At 42.7% G+C, this 16,762-nt stretch overlaps 1 protein-coding gene across 3 annotated transcripts in view; it reads right to left on the bottom strand.

Annotated features, from left to right (window-relative positions):
* Positions 1-1,384: 1,384 nt before the first annotated feature.
* ctif (CBP80/20-dependent translation initiation factor) overlaps positions 1,385-16,762 on the bottom strand; it is a 50,842-nt gene continuing 35,464 nt past the window's right edge. For 2 of the 3 annotated variants that reach the window (XM_035668465.1, XM_035668466.1), the window contains 5 exons: positions 11,485-12,076; positions 10,206-10,505; positions 6,660-6,815; positions 2,069-2,122; positions 1,385-1,662 (listed from right to left, as the gene is read on the bottom strand). In XM_035668465.1, the coding sequence (XP_035524358.1) occupies positions 1,441-1,662; positions 2,069-2,122; positions 6,660-6,815; positions 10,206-10,505; positions 11,485-12,076 (1,324 nt within the window). In that variant the 3' untranslated portion in view covers positions 1,385-1,440. The remainder of the gene's footprint in view (positions 1,663-2,068; positions 2,123-6,659; positions 6,816-10,205; positions 10,506-11,484; positions 12,077-16,762) is intronic. The other variant, XM_035668467.1, reaches the window with a different exon arrangement.

The raw sequence follows: 16,762 nt of genomic DNA, 5'->3' as shown, positions 1-16,762 counted from the left end.
GTTTCTCTTCACTACTGGGATTTTTAATGATTAATCCACAAGCAGCTGATTCAAATTCAAACTTTTTTGCTTTTTTTTTTTAAATCTATAAAGCAATCTCCTCGAAAACAGGTGGCAAACAAATCAAACCTGGCCAATTAAGGCCTACCATAATATCTTATACATACATGTTTATCATAAGAACAGACTTCGCAAAAGTGAAACAATAAAAACAGTTAAATGATTAAAAAAAGTATAAAGTGTTATATCAACAAGGTGGTTAACAAATTCATGGCATGCCACGGCTTAAAGCAGAGGAAGACATGTCCCCTGGTAGGGACAAGAAACAAGAAGGGAGAGTTTAGACAGCAGTTTGGAATTGCTTATCCTAGCCCGCGCGCCCCCAATATTGTGCTACGCTTCAGGTTGGCGACACGGCCCCGAGCTCGGGAGGCAGGGTGTGTTTAGGAGGTGGTCGTCTCACATGTGGGCTCAAGCAGCCATCTGCGCACCCTACTCTGCCAGCACTGATCCTTGATCCTCAGTCCAGCCCGGCCGCCGAGCAGCCCGCTGTCTATTCCAAACAAGAAGCTTCCGGGCTGGGGGATCGTGGGGTGGACGTGTAGGGAGGACAAGGCCGAGGGGGAGGAGCTGTGGGGAGCTGGGCGGCTCCACAGCGAGGCCCGGCTTTGACCTTGGTTCCCTGGGGCCGGCGGGGGGCAGACGGCGCCAGACAGACAGCCCATTGTGTCCTACTCCCTTGCCGCGTGCCTCCTCCTCTCTGGGGTTGTATCAGCGACACAGACGCGCGCCCCAGGGCTGGACGGAGAGAGAAGAGGTGGAGAGAAAGAGACGGAGAGAGCCAAGGGGAGGCGTTGGGCAAAATGAACACAATGAAACGAGACTGACACGGACTACCCGACCGCCCCCCCCTTCATCTGTTGGGTGACGGGATCCTCTATTCCCTACTGGCAGGCTGCTGCCCTCTCCTCCTTCTCCCTGGGTGTTGAGCCCGCTCCTCTTCTTTTGTCCCGTTCCCTCCTTTATTCCCAGCGCCACCAGCCAGGCGAGCTCCTAACACTCTGGTGTGGCCAAGCACGCCTACAGCGCGCATTATATATATAAATAAATGTGTTTTCAAAATACCCTGTTCATTGTTCGAACGCCATGTAGTGACAGGGCTACCTGTTTGGTGCGATGGTGTATTGCTGTTTGTGTGCTGGCAGTGGGTCACCTTATCGTGGCGCAAGATTGAAAGGTACAGTTACGTATAACCGCGTTTAACGCATGTATTTATTAGGCTAAAGAGAGGGTGATGGTGATCTTAAATCCTGCGAGTTTGATAAACCTAGAGGAGCGATTGGATGCTTCACTGGAAATGTTTCATCTTTGGTGTCAGAAGGGGCGGTTTCGCGGGGGGGGGGGGGGGCTTGTCTCCTCTCCTCCTGGAGGAGCTGGCACCTAGGCAGTGGTGGTGAGCTTTTGGATGGTACGGTTGTAGTATTGGGTGGTGAGAGCCTCCAGGGGGCTCCAGCGGTGTGCATGCAGCTCGATGACCTCCATGAGGAGAGAGCGGGTCAGCTGAGATTCGGCCGGACAAAGCATCTTGTCCCTGACGGCTGCGAGAAGCTCCGTCATCATCTCTGGGAGCTGCTCTTCCAGAAGACGCCCCATGCTCTGCAACTGGAGAAGAGAAAAGGGACAGAGGGAGGGAGGGAGGGGTGTAAGGAGGCAAGAGGTCAGAGAAAGTGTGTGTGTGTCCCTGACTGACTGCAAAACACAACGTCTGGCACCTTGTTACTGTGGAGTCAGACAGCAGAGGTTCACACACCCTCTGGCCACAGAGCTGTGTGTATGTGTGCCTGCTGGTAAGTAATCAAGACTACAAAGGATGTGGTTGTATTTGTGAGCATCTGGGAACTGTTTGTCAACCAGAGCTCACCTGTCTTTGCTCTTTCTGCATTGAGTTGGGTTTCATTGAGTTACATTTGTTCAGATGTTTTACTGCATTTCATTTTGTTGCATGGCTCTTGCACACATTTCAAAAACACAAACATTAACTGTGTGTGTGTGTGTGTGTGGTCCATACCTCCATGGAACAGCAGAGGACTGCATCTTCTTTGACATCTGTGGACTCTAATAGCTAACAAGAAGGGGAAGGGACAAGAACAGACTCTCTGTAAGCAAAATGCTACACAAAATGAAATAAAGCAAGAGAAATCTAAATGGAGTAACACGAAGTCCAGCATAGTGAGTGAGCAAAACCTAACAAGGCTTGCAGATATATAAATGTATATTTGGATATAGTGGGTGGGGAGATTAAGCAAATGCAAGTGTTTGTGTGTGTTAATCAGTTCACAAGAGAAATAAAAAAAGAAAAAGAAACGTAATCCTGATTGTAAATATTTTCTAAATTAACATTTTAAATCTCTGAAGTCAACACACTAGGCTTTCATCCTGGCAAGCTAGCTAACCATCAAGGCTTGCTTTATGCACACTGTATATCCTCATACACACACACGCATACTGTACACACACAGTGTAGCCAAAAACAAACTGTAGAGCTGGTAAACATGCAAGCTGGCTTTCCCTCCCAACAGTGGCCCCATGCACAGATGGGCATACAACTGGTACTTTCAAACAATGCAGGCAGGGAAGGCGACAGAGGGAGGACCAGTGAGCCTCCCATGCTAGACTATGAGCATCTAGCGTCAGATTACAGCAGAAAGGAATTTGGTTAAATACTCCTTTTCCAGCTCTGAGGCTGTTTCCAAAGTGCTACTTTGATTAACCAGAGAAGGGAAAGGAAGTAACAGGGAGGGTATTTTTTTTTTTTTCTTCTTCTAGAGTGAGGTCTAATTAAACCTTGGGAAGCATAACCCTTCTGCACAATGAGCAAAATAAGGTATAAATGCAGGGTACAGACACACAATTATGAAAAAAAAAGTGCAATTATAGAGTGAAAACGCAGGAAAAGCTTTTAAAACCCACTGTACGCTACCAGATATTTCCTTCAGGAGTTAGCAGAAACCAAAGCTACAAGAGAGTGAAAATTGGATTTATTAGCCAGAAGTGGCCAAAAATACGACTCCAAGTGAATGATAATGCTTCTCCATAACTTCTGAATGTGTCTGCCTGTGCTTCATTTTAACACCTGTTGTATAACTCCATACACTGACAAACTAAAATATGCTTAAAAACCTGAATCCTAACTGAAAAAGTATCAAAGATCACTATGCACATGCAGTACCAATTGGCCTGTTATTTCCACACTGTGAGCTTAATTGTATTCCACCTATCATTCAGGCCCAGCAGTTGCGCAGACGTCAGCTCCTCAGTATGCTTAGACGGGTGTGGTGACAGTGTGGCTGTTTGATGTGGGAACTCAAGTCTCGTAGTTCCCAGAGTAAGGGAGCTGTGTGACAAGCAGGATTAGCTCATAATGAGTTCTCTGGGGAGCCCAGGGTGAAGTTTTTGCTCACTATGTTTAAAATGGTCTAATCTATACTCATCTATAATCAGCTCCAAAACTATATCCACTGATATAGTTTTTTTTTTCCCCCAATCTGTTTTTTCTCCAATGCGAAAGCTCTCCTCAGTTGCTCCTCCTAAAAACTTTGTGTGAAACTAACACACAAACAGAGTCTTACTGCTGAAGCTGAAAACAGACAGATCTCTGGTTAGTCATCAAGAAACAAAGCTCGCTGCACTGGGAAACCTTGAGATTCCTTCTGATATACATTTACTGTATTTTCCTTCAAAAGTCATTTGATCAGGAACATAAAAAGCAGCAGAAACTAGGACAGCTGTGATCCTCTTGCAACACTGCACGGAAGAAATGCATCCAACATAACAACACCTTGAGTGACTCAACGTAAGAAAAAACATAACAGTTAAAACATCCTTTTTCATTTACATTTCTGCTAAGGCTTCATCTGTCGTTCAGTTTGACTTCATTACTCAAACACATTTATATTTGAGTAATTTGAAACCTGACAACATACTGCTGGGTGAATAAAACAGGCATATGAGTGCTCAAAGTTAGAATTCTGACTGCTTCAACTTTAACAGGGTTTCCAATAGTTGCATAGCAACAACATGTCTAGCGTCAGGACCAGCACTTCCCTTAGTTACATTACATAATATTACTCTATTTCTATTGCATCTGTGCTGTATTTTACTAACTGCTTAACAAAAAAGACCTATAAACAAAATATAACACACTTAGAACATTCAAGGTACAGATGTCTCATGCACACTTGCATGTACCTAATCTTTATCCTAATATACTGTATATTCTGATTGTCTCTGACTATTAAGGCCCAATGCACAATATAAATACCCCCTGGTGTCACCACCAGACAGTGTATGTGCATGACATCTGTGGTAAAATAAAAACGAAATGTGTGTTTGTTCCCCTTGTCTTTTTACAGGCATGGTATAATAATAAGAATCCAGTATTTTCATCTTGCCTGTGCAGCTTAGTATACACATTACATACTTTTATGCTACAGTCTGGGTAAATATACATTTTTCATTTGCTAGACTAGGTGTATTTAAACAGTTTAATGCACATGTTGTTAGGCTCAATCACTGTTCTAAAATTACACACTCACCACAAAGTCTCTTAACAGCCTACAGTAACCACAGTAACATGCTGAAACAGAAGCAAGCCCAATAAACAAACAAAGGAAAGAAACGTTTGCTTCACTAATTTCATATGGTGAGCCTAAAACATTCAGTAGAGTTTTAGAAGTTTAATCTTAATTTTGAACTGTTCCTCAATGCACATGTGGTATGTATCCAATCTACTTAATCTATATGGATTATTGAAAGTGGCTAAGACTGCTATTCTTATAATAATGTATTGTGACAATGGTACATTGAGTTTCAAGCTCATTGTTTGCCTTTCCAGCCCCAACTTTACTGTTTTGATTTAATAGCAATGTTTCCAGGTGCAGCAGGCAGCTGTTTTTAATGAAAAAAACCCCACTGTACACTACCTGCCCAGCAATAAACAGCTGACAAAGTTAGCAACTATCTGGCAAACATAGTGGAGCACTTAGTAGCTAAAGGTAGTGCTGAGCAGAATGGAGCTAAAAGTAGAGTGAATATTGGACTAACATTTATCAGATGGACACATATTGAACTCCCAAATGAAAAAAAGTGTTGCTCAGTAACTGCTGGATGTGTAAATAAGCAACCATTTGCTAACACATTTGCCATAACAACTTCAAAGGTGATAATATGTCAGTTTATAGCTTGTTGTGCTGCCCCCAAGTTGCCAAAAAAAACCAAACAAAACAAAAATTCAATAAATGTAGGTTTCACATTTCTGGCAAGTGAGTGTAGTGTGTTATAATTTATTTCAGCGCCCACTTAGTCAAGGATTATCTAACCTGGTTCTTCTCTGTGGATTGTGGGATTTCAAAAAACACTATTTAGTTGTGTGAGTCATGAATGGATGAGGTCATCGCTCATTAAGTCACTCTGTCTATATGTACAGCTGTCATGTATACCCAAACACACTTCCTAACACACCTCAGTTGTTACCTAATCCTGTTCTGCAGGCCACACACACACACAACACACGAGTTCACATTATCGCACAAAGCTTGTAGTTGGAATCTGACAACTACGTGTTGCAACAGGATAGACAAAACTGCCGATGGATAAAAATCAGTAAAATGGCTCTGGGAAATAGAGATCGTCGAACCATCACATGGACTAGCAACCACAAACACACACACATATAATTATACAAATATTTTGACATTGTTCCAAGGTGTGTTCTGACCTCAAGCATCATAAATGGTAAAACGAGACGCCGCTGATGCTGTGATATGGAGGTGTGTTTCGTGTATTTTTGACTGGTTACACTGTGCGTCCACACCCTCGGTCATGTTGCCGAGCCTTCTAACAAGCTGAGATTGTGCCCTGGGCATACGCTCAGACAGGGTGTGGATGGCATTAGTTGTGTGTTGATTGTTGTGTTAGCGAGACGCGGGGTGTGTGTTGAGAGCCAGACCGGCAGAGGTGTGGACGTGGGCAGTGAAACTACCAGGCACGTGCCTCAACCCTGCAATTATTTCTTCTCTACATCTCAAACTACACATTAAAAACAATTTTCACCCCCAGATTCTGTCATCTCCCTCTCCCTTCTTTTTTCTTCTCTACCTGTCATGCCATAAGTAAACTTCCTCTGCACCAACTGTCAACTTAACCACAGTCTCCTCTGGTTCCTCTCACCTCTTCTCCTCACCCTCATCTCACTCGCTTCCCCTTTCAATGTCCCATCTGTCGTTAAAACCACTTCTGTATAGTGGTGTGTCTGCTGTGGCTGCCCTATATGGTTTCCATGGTGATCATGGGAGCGTGTGTGTAAGAGAGCATGACCAACGGATGAGAACTTAACCTGGGGTCATGCATTTTTCCTGGAACTGATGGTGTCCTTACTGGTTGCACCACTAACCAAACCCTGCTGTGGTGTCTAGAGTCTAGACTAGGTCTGGCCAAAAACAGGAAACTCCGGCTTGCACGTATCGATCTGAACGGACAAGATATACAGACGCAGCTGGACACTTTCCTCTCACAGTAGCACAAGGATGGAGTTTATCGACTGGTTATTGACATTCTTATTGATTTAAAAAAACAAAAAAGGTGTAGATCTGGATACAGACCTCTCGTAGGCAGGTGTAGATGGGACACACCAGCACTCTGAATGGCTCCCCGGAGCTGCTCCTCATGGTACCAAACACCTCACACAAGAAGGTGATGAAACCTAACCACCTCTCCACATCTGACTGCTGGAGCTCCTCTCGACGGGAGAAGTCCCTCTGTGTGGAGGTGGAGATTGGGGAGAAAGGAAAAAAAGAATAGAGATTTAGTTTGGAAAATCCACTGAAACACTACAGTCTATCCAGTTTTTGTAAATGTGTTAAGTAAGTAAGCAAGTAGGCGGTAGGCAAGAGGATATTTAAGTGTTTCATACATTCATCAGCAGTGGTGGTAATCACTATTAACATCTCTGCTATCTCTCTGATGGGAGTTTTTGTAGGTGGCACATGTATTAACCTTGCAGCTTAAAGTACTTAAAGCCAAAAAGCAGTTGAAAAACACATTAAACAAATTCATGAATTTCTTTTATCTGCCCGAAGTAGGGGAGAATATGTTAATTTGGTTTGAAAGTGAAGGGTAGTGAGCTGTGTCAGTGCTGTAAAAGTGTTGGGGTTAATATGGGTTAATGCTTAATGCGCACTTGTAAAGATGTAATACGCCAGGTTAAACTGAAACTTTATTAACAGTCACAGCGACTCACTGCCTCATTTTTTTCCCTGCCTGTTAATGTGGACTGAAGTGCACTGGAAACACAAGCGGCTTATATTCTCACAGACTCGTACACTGAAGGCCGCAGATATATGCAGCCTTGAATGGATCCGACAAAAAAAACAAAAAACTAACTCGTACTGTCGAAAACAAACATACCACGCACACTCAAAAACAAGTACACGCACCTCTCACACACCTCCAAGGACATCGCCGCAGTATTTGACACTTAAACAACAAGCCAGCAAAATAGCAACATAGACACATATAGCAAAGCAGACAAAAAGTGAAGCATTAGCTAAAAGAAAAGACAATTTTATATGAGAAAAGAAGATGATGAGGAGGAAGGTGCCAACGGCATTAGCGGGGCCACATGCTAAATAAACAGCATCTTTCATAGGTAACGGTCTGGCTACGTTTAAATCAAAGCATCAACAAACCCTGATACTGCTCTGTTAATAAGCAGAGCGGTCACAGACTAATTGCCCCCACATTGAGATCCAGGGGTCTGGAAGCAACATCAGTAATGACAGCCTTCATGAGCCCACTTATGACATTTAAAATGTTTTAAAGCAAAAAGCCAAAATGTCAAAGACAAGGAGGGGGTCCATGCTGGCTGGGAAGTGGGAATTAAAGTGAGAAATAAAAGAGGAGGAGGGACCACACAGCTGTGAAAAGGGGGGGGGGGTGAATAAAAAACGGAGAAAGGGGTTAAAAGGATTAAGGCAGGATTCACTTCTGCTGGGACTATAAAAATATCAACATCTAAAGAAAGAGGTGTTTCTATGGAAAAACACAAAAACAGAAGGGAGGAAAAAAGGAAAAGTGTAGGAGTGTAGCCGAAAAGAGCATTTGCAGGAGAATTAAACAGGAGTAGGAGTGAAGGGAGGGAAAGGGAGAAGACATGGCCAGGCAGCAGGTGGGTTAACATTTAGACCTTGAATGCCATCTCAAGACAGCGTGTATGTCTTGTTTGCCTTCTGCTAGACTGTCTGCCGCTCTTGCGAGGTTGTCTGACTCTCAGGATGAAGCAAGGGGTGAAAGGGAGGAGCGTGGGTTAGAATGAGAGAGGGGAAGTGTGCAGGGAGAAGTAGCGAGGCACTGGCCCGTGTCGTTCTGGGTGAGGGGAGGCGATAAGACAGGGGGAGCATGGTAATAGAGAGCTCATGAAGGACAAGGAGGGGGAGAGAGGCAGTGAAATATACAATGGCTGAGAGGATGCTTTCATCGTGGGTGCAAGTCTGGAACTGTGCAGTTAAGTTGGGGGTGGGGGGGATCTAAACACTCAGGGGAGGGCAGGTCTCTCCCTCCCCTGGGTGTTTGGATTAGCTACTTTGCTCACTGACATTTACTGTATAACATCACACACATAGTTGGCTTTCACCTAAAAGTGGTTGGATGAAACTACTGAAATTACAGTGAGGATTTTGTTAAAACATACAGTTAAAAAAAAAAAAAATACTGGTTTGCCAGAAAACAAACACACAAACAAGGGCTGCTAGCTTAAAATGGGCTTTTAAAGAGTATTCGGAGAGCATATTGTTTACAGTAATGTATTTCTTGGGATACGATTTGGGTGGAAGCTCCACAGGGAGAGATAAAAAAAGTAAAGCACTAGGACTTAATGAAAGGTATACAAACATTTTCAGGTTAATTATTTCTTCATCAGACAATAATTGTTTTGGTTTATTAATTGACCAATTAGTCTATAAATGTTATTAAAAAAAGTAAAAAATGTCCCAGAGCCCAAGGTCGATGTCTTTAAATTGACTATTTTCTCCGACTAATCCGAAGACATTTATTTCCCAACTATAGAAAAACACATTTAAGAAACTGTAACAAGAGCACGTTTGACCTTCTTGCACAATAAATGACCAACGATTCAGTATTAATTGGCGAATCATTTTCTGTCAATCAACTAAGCGTTTCAGGACTAATTGTGACTTAATTCTAAATCAATTGTTCCTGATAGCTTATTTGTGGACTAGTATGTGTCCCCTGAGAAATCCCACTTCAAGCTGTAAGGGAGCCAACATACTGAATTGCGAGAAATGGAATTGGAAAGCAACCATCACAATATGACATCGTATATTAAAGTATCACAGTGCATGAAAGCACTTACAGGAGACAATACTTTTTGTTCGAATTCAAAACTGACACTAATAAGATCCACTGAGATTCAAAACAGTGGTGCTGCACAGACAGGAGTACAAACAGTCATATCACTGTGTTTTTAACCTTTGGTGTAGCTCATTATAAAGACAGCAGCTTATTGCTCAATCAGTAGCTAGTCTCCTACAGCAACAACACAGTGGTGGAAGAAAAACTCAGGTCCTTCACTTAAGTAAAAGTAAAGTCTTTGAGTAAAAGCACTTATTATTAGTATTACCAGCTACATTTAAAAGTCAATGTATCCAAACATCTTATTTTTCTTTTCTTTTCTTTTCTTTTCTTTTTCTTGAGATAAATAATTCACATCTGCTATGTTCAGGATTTTCAGGGGGCTAAATATTTTTGATAAAAAATCCCATTAATTATTGTCACCAAGATTGAAACATTTTACAATATAGGACATATTAAGCATATTTGGGGCATTTCTGTACTCCTGGCCAACAAATACCACGACACAGATATGTGAGGCTGGGCTCTAATGTTCACGGCATCTAAATGTGATCTTTGTAAGAGATAATTACACCAGCTTGGTACCCTTGGTATCCATTTATCACATCTTGTCAACAGGGAAGTGTGATTTAAAAATTATGCAAAGCATGCAATACATGAAATTAATGAGACTGTTATATTGAAGTCTGACTTATCTGAATACTGAATACTTAAAGCGGCACAGCCATTTCTCCTCTGCTGCACCTGCAGCCAACCGATTCCCTCCCCAGCGCTCTCACCTGCAGCATGTTGAGGAGCAGCGATCTAAACTTGGTCCCCTCCACCATGAACAGCGCCATCTTGTCACAGAGCTTGGCGGCTGTGGCGGCGAAGCTCCTGTCTGACACGGCTTTGGAGTAGATCGTGCTGACCACCTGAGCCAGGGTCTCCTCGGACCGCGCCGAACACTGAGCCTCCTCCATGAAAGAGGCCAGCTGCTGCTCCACCCCGCTGCTGTTGCTCCTCATGCTGTTGAGAAGGTCCACCAGCCGGTCCATGCTCTGTGATCCGGAGCCCGACGCCTCCACGCGTGCCTCTTCCTGATGCAGGACATGGGATAAGGCATGAGTGGTAGGTGACAGGTGATGTACAGTATTCAATTTCAACATAGGTTTGTCCACAATCAAGAAGGTTTTCTCAGGAAAGAAAGGAAAAATTAATGATGTAAGCTAATTTGTCACATTTATTACCATGAAGCAAGTCACTTAGTTTAGAAAGTATGTTTATCATAGTTTATAGAGTGACTTTTTATTTTTTATTCCTTAAGGAGTTGTTGCTGTAGTTCAAAAAGCATTGATACATACAATGGACAGACAGATTAAGATTATAATCAGACTGCTCTCTGCATTCATGTCAATGGCATATGACAAGAAACCCAAACAGTGGCTTGAGAAATGTAACCAATATGCTAGATCTGTGTGGTTTATGAATTTTACAATGGGACAGAGAAAGCGCTGCTTAAAGAAGCTGCAAAATAAAATATATATAGAATTTTCCTGACATCAGTAGAACCCAATCAAGCAAAAGCTGCTTCTTAGACTAGATTTGTTGATTCACTGGTGTCACTGTGGCTATGTTTATTAATTGCTGCCTTGCGGCCTGCTGAGGAGTCCCATGCTGTCAAATCAAACCACCCCTGGTGGTAATAAGTTAGCTGTAGAAAGAGGAAGCTGAGAGCAGCAACACAGTCGGCTGACTAGCCAGTTTAGTGCACACAGTGGATAACATCAAAAATTGTTAGGCTAATACTGCTTTAGTTTCTTCACGTCCTTAGTGAGAACATGTACCCCCACCCCACCAGTCTGTGTGTGTCAATCTGAATGCTAAATAAGTAGATGAATGACGAAGAAGAAGAAAGGCAGTGTAAGAAAGGTGTTCTGTATATCAATGACAGTATGTGTGTGTATGAACATAAAGAAAGTATTTATACAACTAAAGGGTAGTGTGTGTGTGTACACATACACATTAGTCCTGACTGCCTTAATATGGACTGACAGGCACTAAGCAGCTTTTCAGTACCTTGTCCTTTAGTCTCCTCCTCAGCCTCTCCTTTGACGACTGCAGCAAGCTGATTTTGGGCTGCTCCGACTGGCCCTCGTTTGCCTTTCCACTTCCTGGTGGGTTGGGCAATTCCTTATTAAATGTCAGATCTGGGAAAGCATTTGTAGTGGGTTTTGACTCAGATTGGGGTGTTTCATTGAGACTCTTACTGCTGAAGTCTTGGGGTGGTCTGATCTGTTCGTCACCCGGTTTTACATTCTCAGTCTCTCTGTCTTTGGTTGTTCTTGGGGGTCCTCCTTTATCACCTGTAGCGTTTGTCTGTCCATGCCCCTGACCTTTTTGATTGTGGTGCCAACGCCGGTTCTGGCTGTATCCGTGGTGTGGCGGTCCTCCTTGGCGCTGCCCATGTCCTCCTTGATACTGACGAGGCGGCCGACCAGCACTACTGTTTCTGTTATCTCCCAGTTCTGTTAAATTCTGCTGCTGTTGGTTTGGAGACTGCTGTTGGGTGTGATCCCTCTGGTGCTGCGGTGACTGTTGTTGTATCAGCTGAGGTTGGTTCTTACCTCCCCCTCCTCCTCCTCCTCCTCCCTGAGGCCGCTGCTGTCTCCTGGAATGAGAGGAGGTTTCAGTTAGTTTCATGGTGATGTAGCAGCAGCTGGCTTGTACCTTCAAATGCTTGGCAGCACCCTGGCAGCACTCTGACTACCCCTCTGTGTCACACTGGCACCATGATGGTCTACAGCCTCCTCTCTGCCCCCCCAAAACATTGAATTTTCAGTTTCTAGTCACAGTGACTAACCAATGCTCTTCTGTAAACATTACTATGACAATTCACAACCAGAGACAAACAGTATCATCTAGTGATACAATCTAATAGTAACTAAAAATTCAAAAGCCAATGACTGCTTACATGTGGGTGCACAGTGAGTTTTCCTGTCCTGCATAGCTCTGTCCTGTTTCTGCACTGGATCTGGGCTTGACAACCCGCTGACATATGGTCCAGGGGATTAGTCAACCCTGGCACCCAGGAGACAACCTATTATCTGCCTGAGCCTTTGAACTCGCAAAAAAACTCAACTAGCAGCACCTAGCACACCTTTGTTCAGATACGCTCAATTGGTGATAGATTCTCAATCAAGGTTAATGAATCAGTGTGTTTCTGTTTCTACTGTAGCCCTTCTGCTTGAAATCAGCATGAACTGAATTTAAGAACTTTTCTGAATTTAAATAATTATAGTAAATATAAATGTTTTATGTTGAACCGTATGTGTTGGCAGACCTTTGTCTGTCTGACTAAAAGACAAAATCGGGCCTGAAAACTTGCACTGGAAACGGTGTACTGGACTTGAAAGATGACATTAGTGCATTAAAGGACCAGTATAAAGTGTTTAGTGGCATCTAATCTGCAGCACCAGTAGATACATAAATGACTTGAAATACAGCTCTAAGGTAAGGTTTTTTTTTTTTTTTCAAGTGATTATACACACATATGAATATTATATTCCATTTCTGCCAATAGGTCCTCCTAAATGTTACACACTGGACCTTTAACACATATGCGCATAAACAAACCATTTTCCAGCCACATGTACCGTGCACTTTAATGACCACAGAGTGTGAGACTAACAGAAAGCATACAAACTTTGACTGTTTAGTGAAACGTAAAAGCATAGTATTAAGCAATAATCGTATTAGGATAGCATGTAGCATCAATAATGATTAGGTATGTCTGTAAATGCACGGTTTGCACGAGACAGCTATAAACAGAGCTATTGAGTAATGAAAGAAAATAAGTTAGTTCTGTCTACATATGCACTCAGTGACAATGCAGTGCGGGTCTTTGTAAGTTAAAACATTACAAAATGCTCCAGAGTTCCTTGCAGCTTTTGTCCCTCTTTGAATATTATAGAGTTAATTTAATAAAGAGATCGCAAAAAAAAAGATACACAAAAGCGAAACCTGGGACATCCACAGGGCTGCCTAAACCTTGTGGAGGCTGGGCTGATGAGCAAAGAAAGTCAATTCACTGTGTATGTCAATGCCAAGACTGCAATGTGGGTTTTCGTCATTCCTCACAAAAGCTTTTCCTTGCACTTTTAGTTAGTTTAGTTAAAATTAATTTGCAAGCCAGACATTTCTTAGGCTGCATTACAAAAGCACATAAACTGTTTTACCTTGTGAAAGAGACCTGTGTGGCACTATCACACTCAAAAGTTAAGTTTGCAAATCTCCTTTGTAAAAATGTTAATTCCACCCTTAATAAATCTAAGAACCTTGGGAATGTTCTATGTGCTTAAAAGAAATGTAATATATTCGTACGTGCAGGTTAAACACATTTTTTAAGAAATATGGTCTGGAACTATGGCTCTGATGATACATGGCAGGGACCATGGATTCTATTGTAGATGGAGGTAGACCCCAGACCATATCAAAGAATTGATAAATTCTCCTTTCTCATTTATGAAGGTTTTTTACTTTAACTTGGTTATCCATCTGTATGTACAAGGCTTGGAGGACTATAACATTTAAATATCAAGAAATTCAATAACAAAATATAAGAGTTATGACCTCAAACTCACTTTTGGTTGTTATGGATGCGTTCGGAATGTAAGTTGTGAGCAATGAAGCGTCCATGGTCCCGGCCATGTATTCGAGTTCTTCTACACAAGCTCATGTCCCTATGGTTCCTAGAACCCCAATTTTTAGTTTCTATAAGGTTAAGAGAGCATACTAGATGATCGGTCCTAACGCAAGGCACGTAAGCAGGGGGAAATGGGCTAAGTGGCTATACATTTGCCTTGATAGCACAGTCTGAGGGCATCTACGTTGGTTTTATTTGCACAGGGGTGTGCGTCCAGTGGAGCTTCTCGCCTGTGGCATCCTATCATAACATAAAGAGGGAGGAAATCAGTAACCCTCATCTTGAGAGTGTGTGCAAACGGTCTGGGGTAATTTATTGATTGAAGATATTGAATACAGGTGGCCCCTCTTCACAGGCATTGATCACTCTAGTCGACCAGGGCGAACCTGGCTCGCCCAAAACGGGACAACCAACAAGGCTCATATTACTGTGCAGATTTGTGAGAACAATGCACAAAGGCAGACTATAAGAGAGGAACATTTTATCGGATCTTAGATCTCTGCAATAATAATCTGGTTCTGACACACATAAACTAACCAACCATACACCTATAAACTATGCTCTCAGCCACGGTACAATAGCTTGTGTGCAGAGCGCCCACAACATGAAGCTGGGGAAAGTTCGCGACACATGCTTTACTTTGATAAATCAAGTGACTTAGGCCAACTTGTGTTGGCTTGGAAACCACAATAAGCGAACGCTGAATTATGTGGGGCTTCTCAGTATCATGGTTTCATCAGCCCAGGTACCATCCCACAAATATTTTATGACCCGACCTATGTCAGGAATCGTCACCCCACGGTTCCCGGGCTATCATTGTCGTATTACCTCTATTATTTTGTTTTTGCTTGATCTCTTAATTCATTAAAATCTTAAATATGGCTCGGTCAAATAGTGAGAAAATGGCGCGAAAGCCAATATGTATCGGAATCGAAAGGATGCGCAGAGATAGGTTACACTACTGTTTTGCAGGTGGTCCTCATGTAAATAGGTTTGTGGAAACATATCGAGAGAGGGCATTTGTACGCTGCCGCACTGCCATTGTCTACTGGATGACCTTTAGAATACTGTGTAGACACAGAGGGAGGGTGAGAACACCCAATGTAATATATTACTGTGTTCTATGCTTCCCAGTTCCATTACTTGTACGAAATAGCTCTGTCTATAGCTTCTCGTCGCAAACCGGTGCATTTACAGCATACCTAATCATTATTGATGCTTAGCTGACGGCATGACGTCTCAAGTCACATAAATACGGAATTAGATGGAAGAGGATAAATGACTATGCTTTCGTAACGGAATAGAGTCGCAACGATCAAACGCGTAAGTCAATAAGTGTCTTGATATATAGTTGTCGATTTGTAATCGATCAGAGGATCACTGTATGGGATATCAAGAAAAATTAAAAGATAGAGGAGTAACAGATGTGCGTGGGAACAAATAGGGGTTTTGATGTTCTATCGCAGGTATGGTGTCTACAAGGTGTATCCAGAGCGGTGTTAGACATGTAGGAGGATCCTGTGAGTGCTTTTGCCATGAGGCATGTTGGTGCGCCATATTCATTTTTTGATGAATTGGTGGAATTCTTTATCATGGCTATGTGGTGTGAATGAGGTGAAATCAACTATAAAAAAAAAGTAAAAAAAGATCCCATGTCACTTTTAAGAGCTGTATATTCAAGCTACACATTTACTGAATTAGGTCGTTTCCTCATTTCGCTGTGCAGATTACTTTAAGAGTAGAGACGACCACTAGCATCCACGCATTGTCAGAGGCAGGTTATTCAGCTCTCACGGTTCATGTAAATGCACTATCGATTCACTACATTTCAGAGTCACCGCGAAACGGGTACACCGGGTTTCTCCAGTAGCAGGGCTTCCCCCAGCCTGAGCCTGTCATCTCTCCTTTAGGAGTAACTTATTATAGTGACAGACGAGAGGCAAAGGAAGGTCTGCAACACATACGGAGTTCTAGAACATAAGAGAAGAACAGGTGTGATAATGGGTGATACTTAAATGTTAATATGATTAGGAAGATTCAGAGAAAAAGTCTTAAAATTCAGTGTGGTGTGACAATGACGGGAGTATTCAAGGCGAAGATAGGGCTAGTAGATAGAAAGGACGCAGAGAAACACACTGATTCATTAACCTTGATTGAGAATCTATCACCAAGTGAGGCGTATCTAAAAAGGTGTGCTAATGCCTGCTGAAGGAGTGGAGTTAGTGTGTATTTGCGGAAGTAGATGCAAGAGGACTTTCATGCTTAGAGATAGAGAATGTTAGGAGTGTGCGGATCCTGAGAGGTGCCAGGGGTCTGACTATCCGGACTGGACCATAGGTGGTCATGAGAGGTTGGGTGACAACGCACCAAGTGCAGAATCCAGTGCAGAAAAACAGGACTAAGAGCTACATGCAGGGAAGCAGAAAAACTCACTGATGCGATCGCCCACTAATGATAAAGCACAGTTCATTGGTATCTCGTGTTGGAATTTTTAGTTACTATTAGAGTTTGTATCACTAATGATACTGTTGGAGAGAGGAAAGTCGTCTGGTGGGGTGGAATCCTGGCTCATATGGGGCCAGTAAAAAGCTGCCAATTAATACAGAACGAGCATTGGCTGTATAGAAATCACACTAGGTAGACTTAGAAATA

The sequence above is a fragment of the Morone saxatilis genome, unplaced genomic scaffold (assembly GCF_004916995.1).
Source record: "Morone saxatilis isolate NCDOM2014 unplaced genomic scaffold, NCSU_SB_2.0 Contig21, whole genome shotgun sequence".
In the NCBI taxonomy this organism is placed as follows: domain Eukaryota; kingdom Metazoa; phylum Chordata; class Actinopteri; family Moronidae; genus Morone; species Morone saxatilis.
Note: the sequence above shows the minus strand (reverse complement) of the source record. Positions and strands in the feature narration are given on the sequence as shown.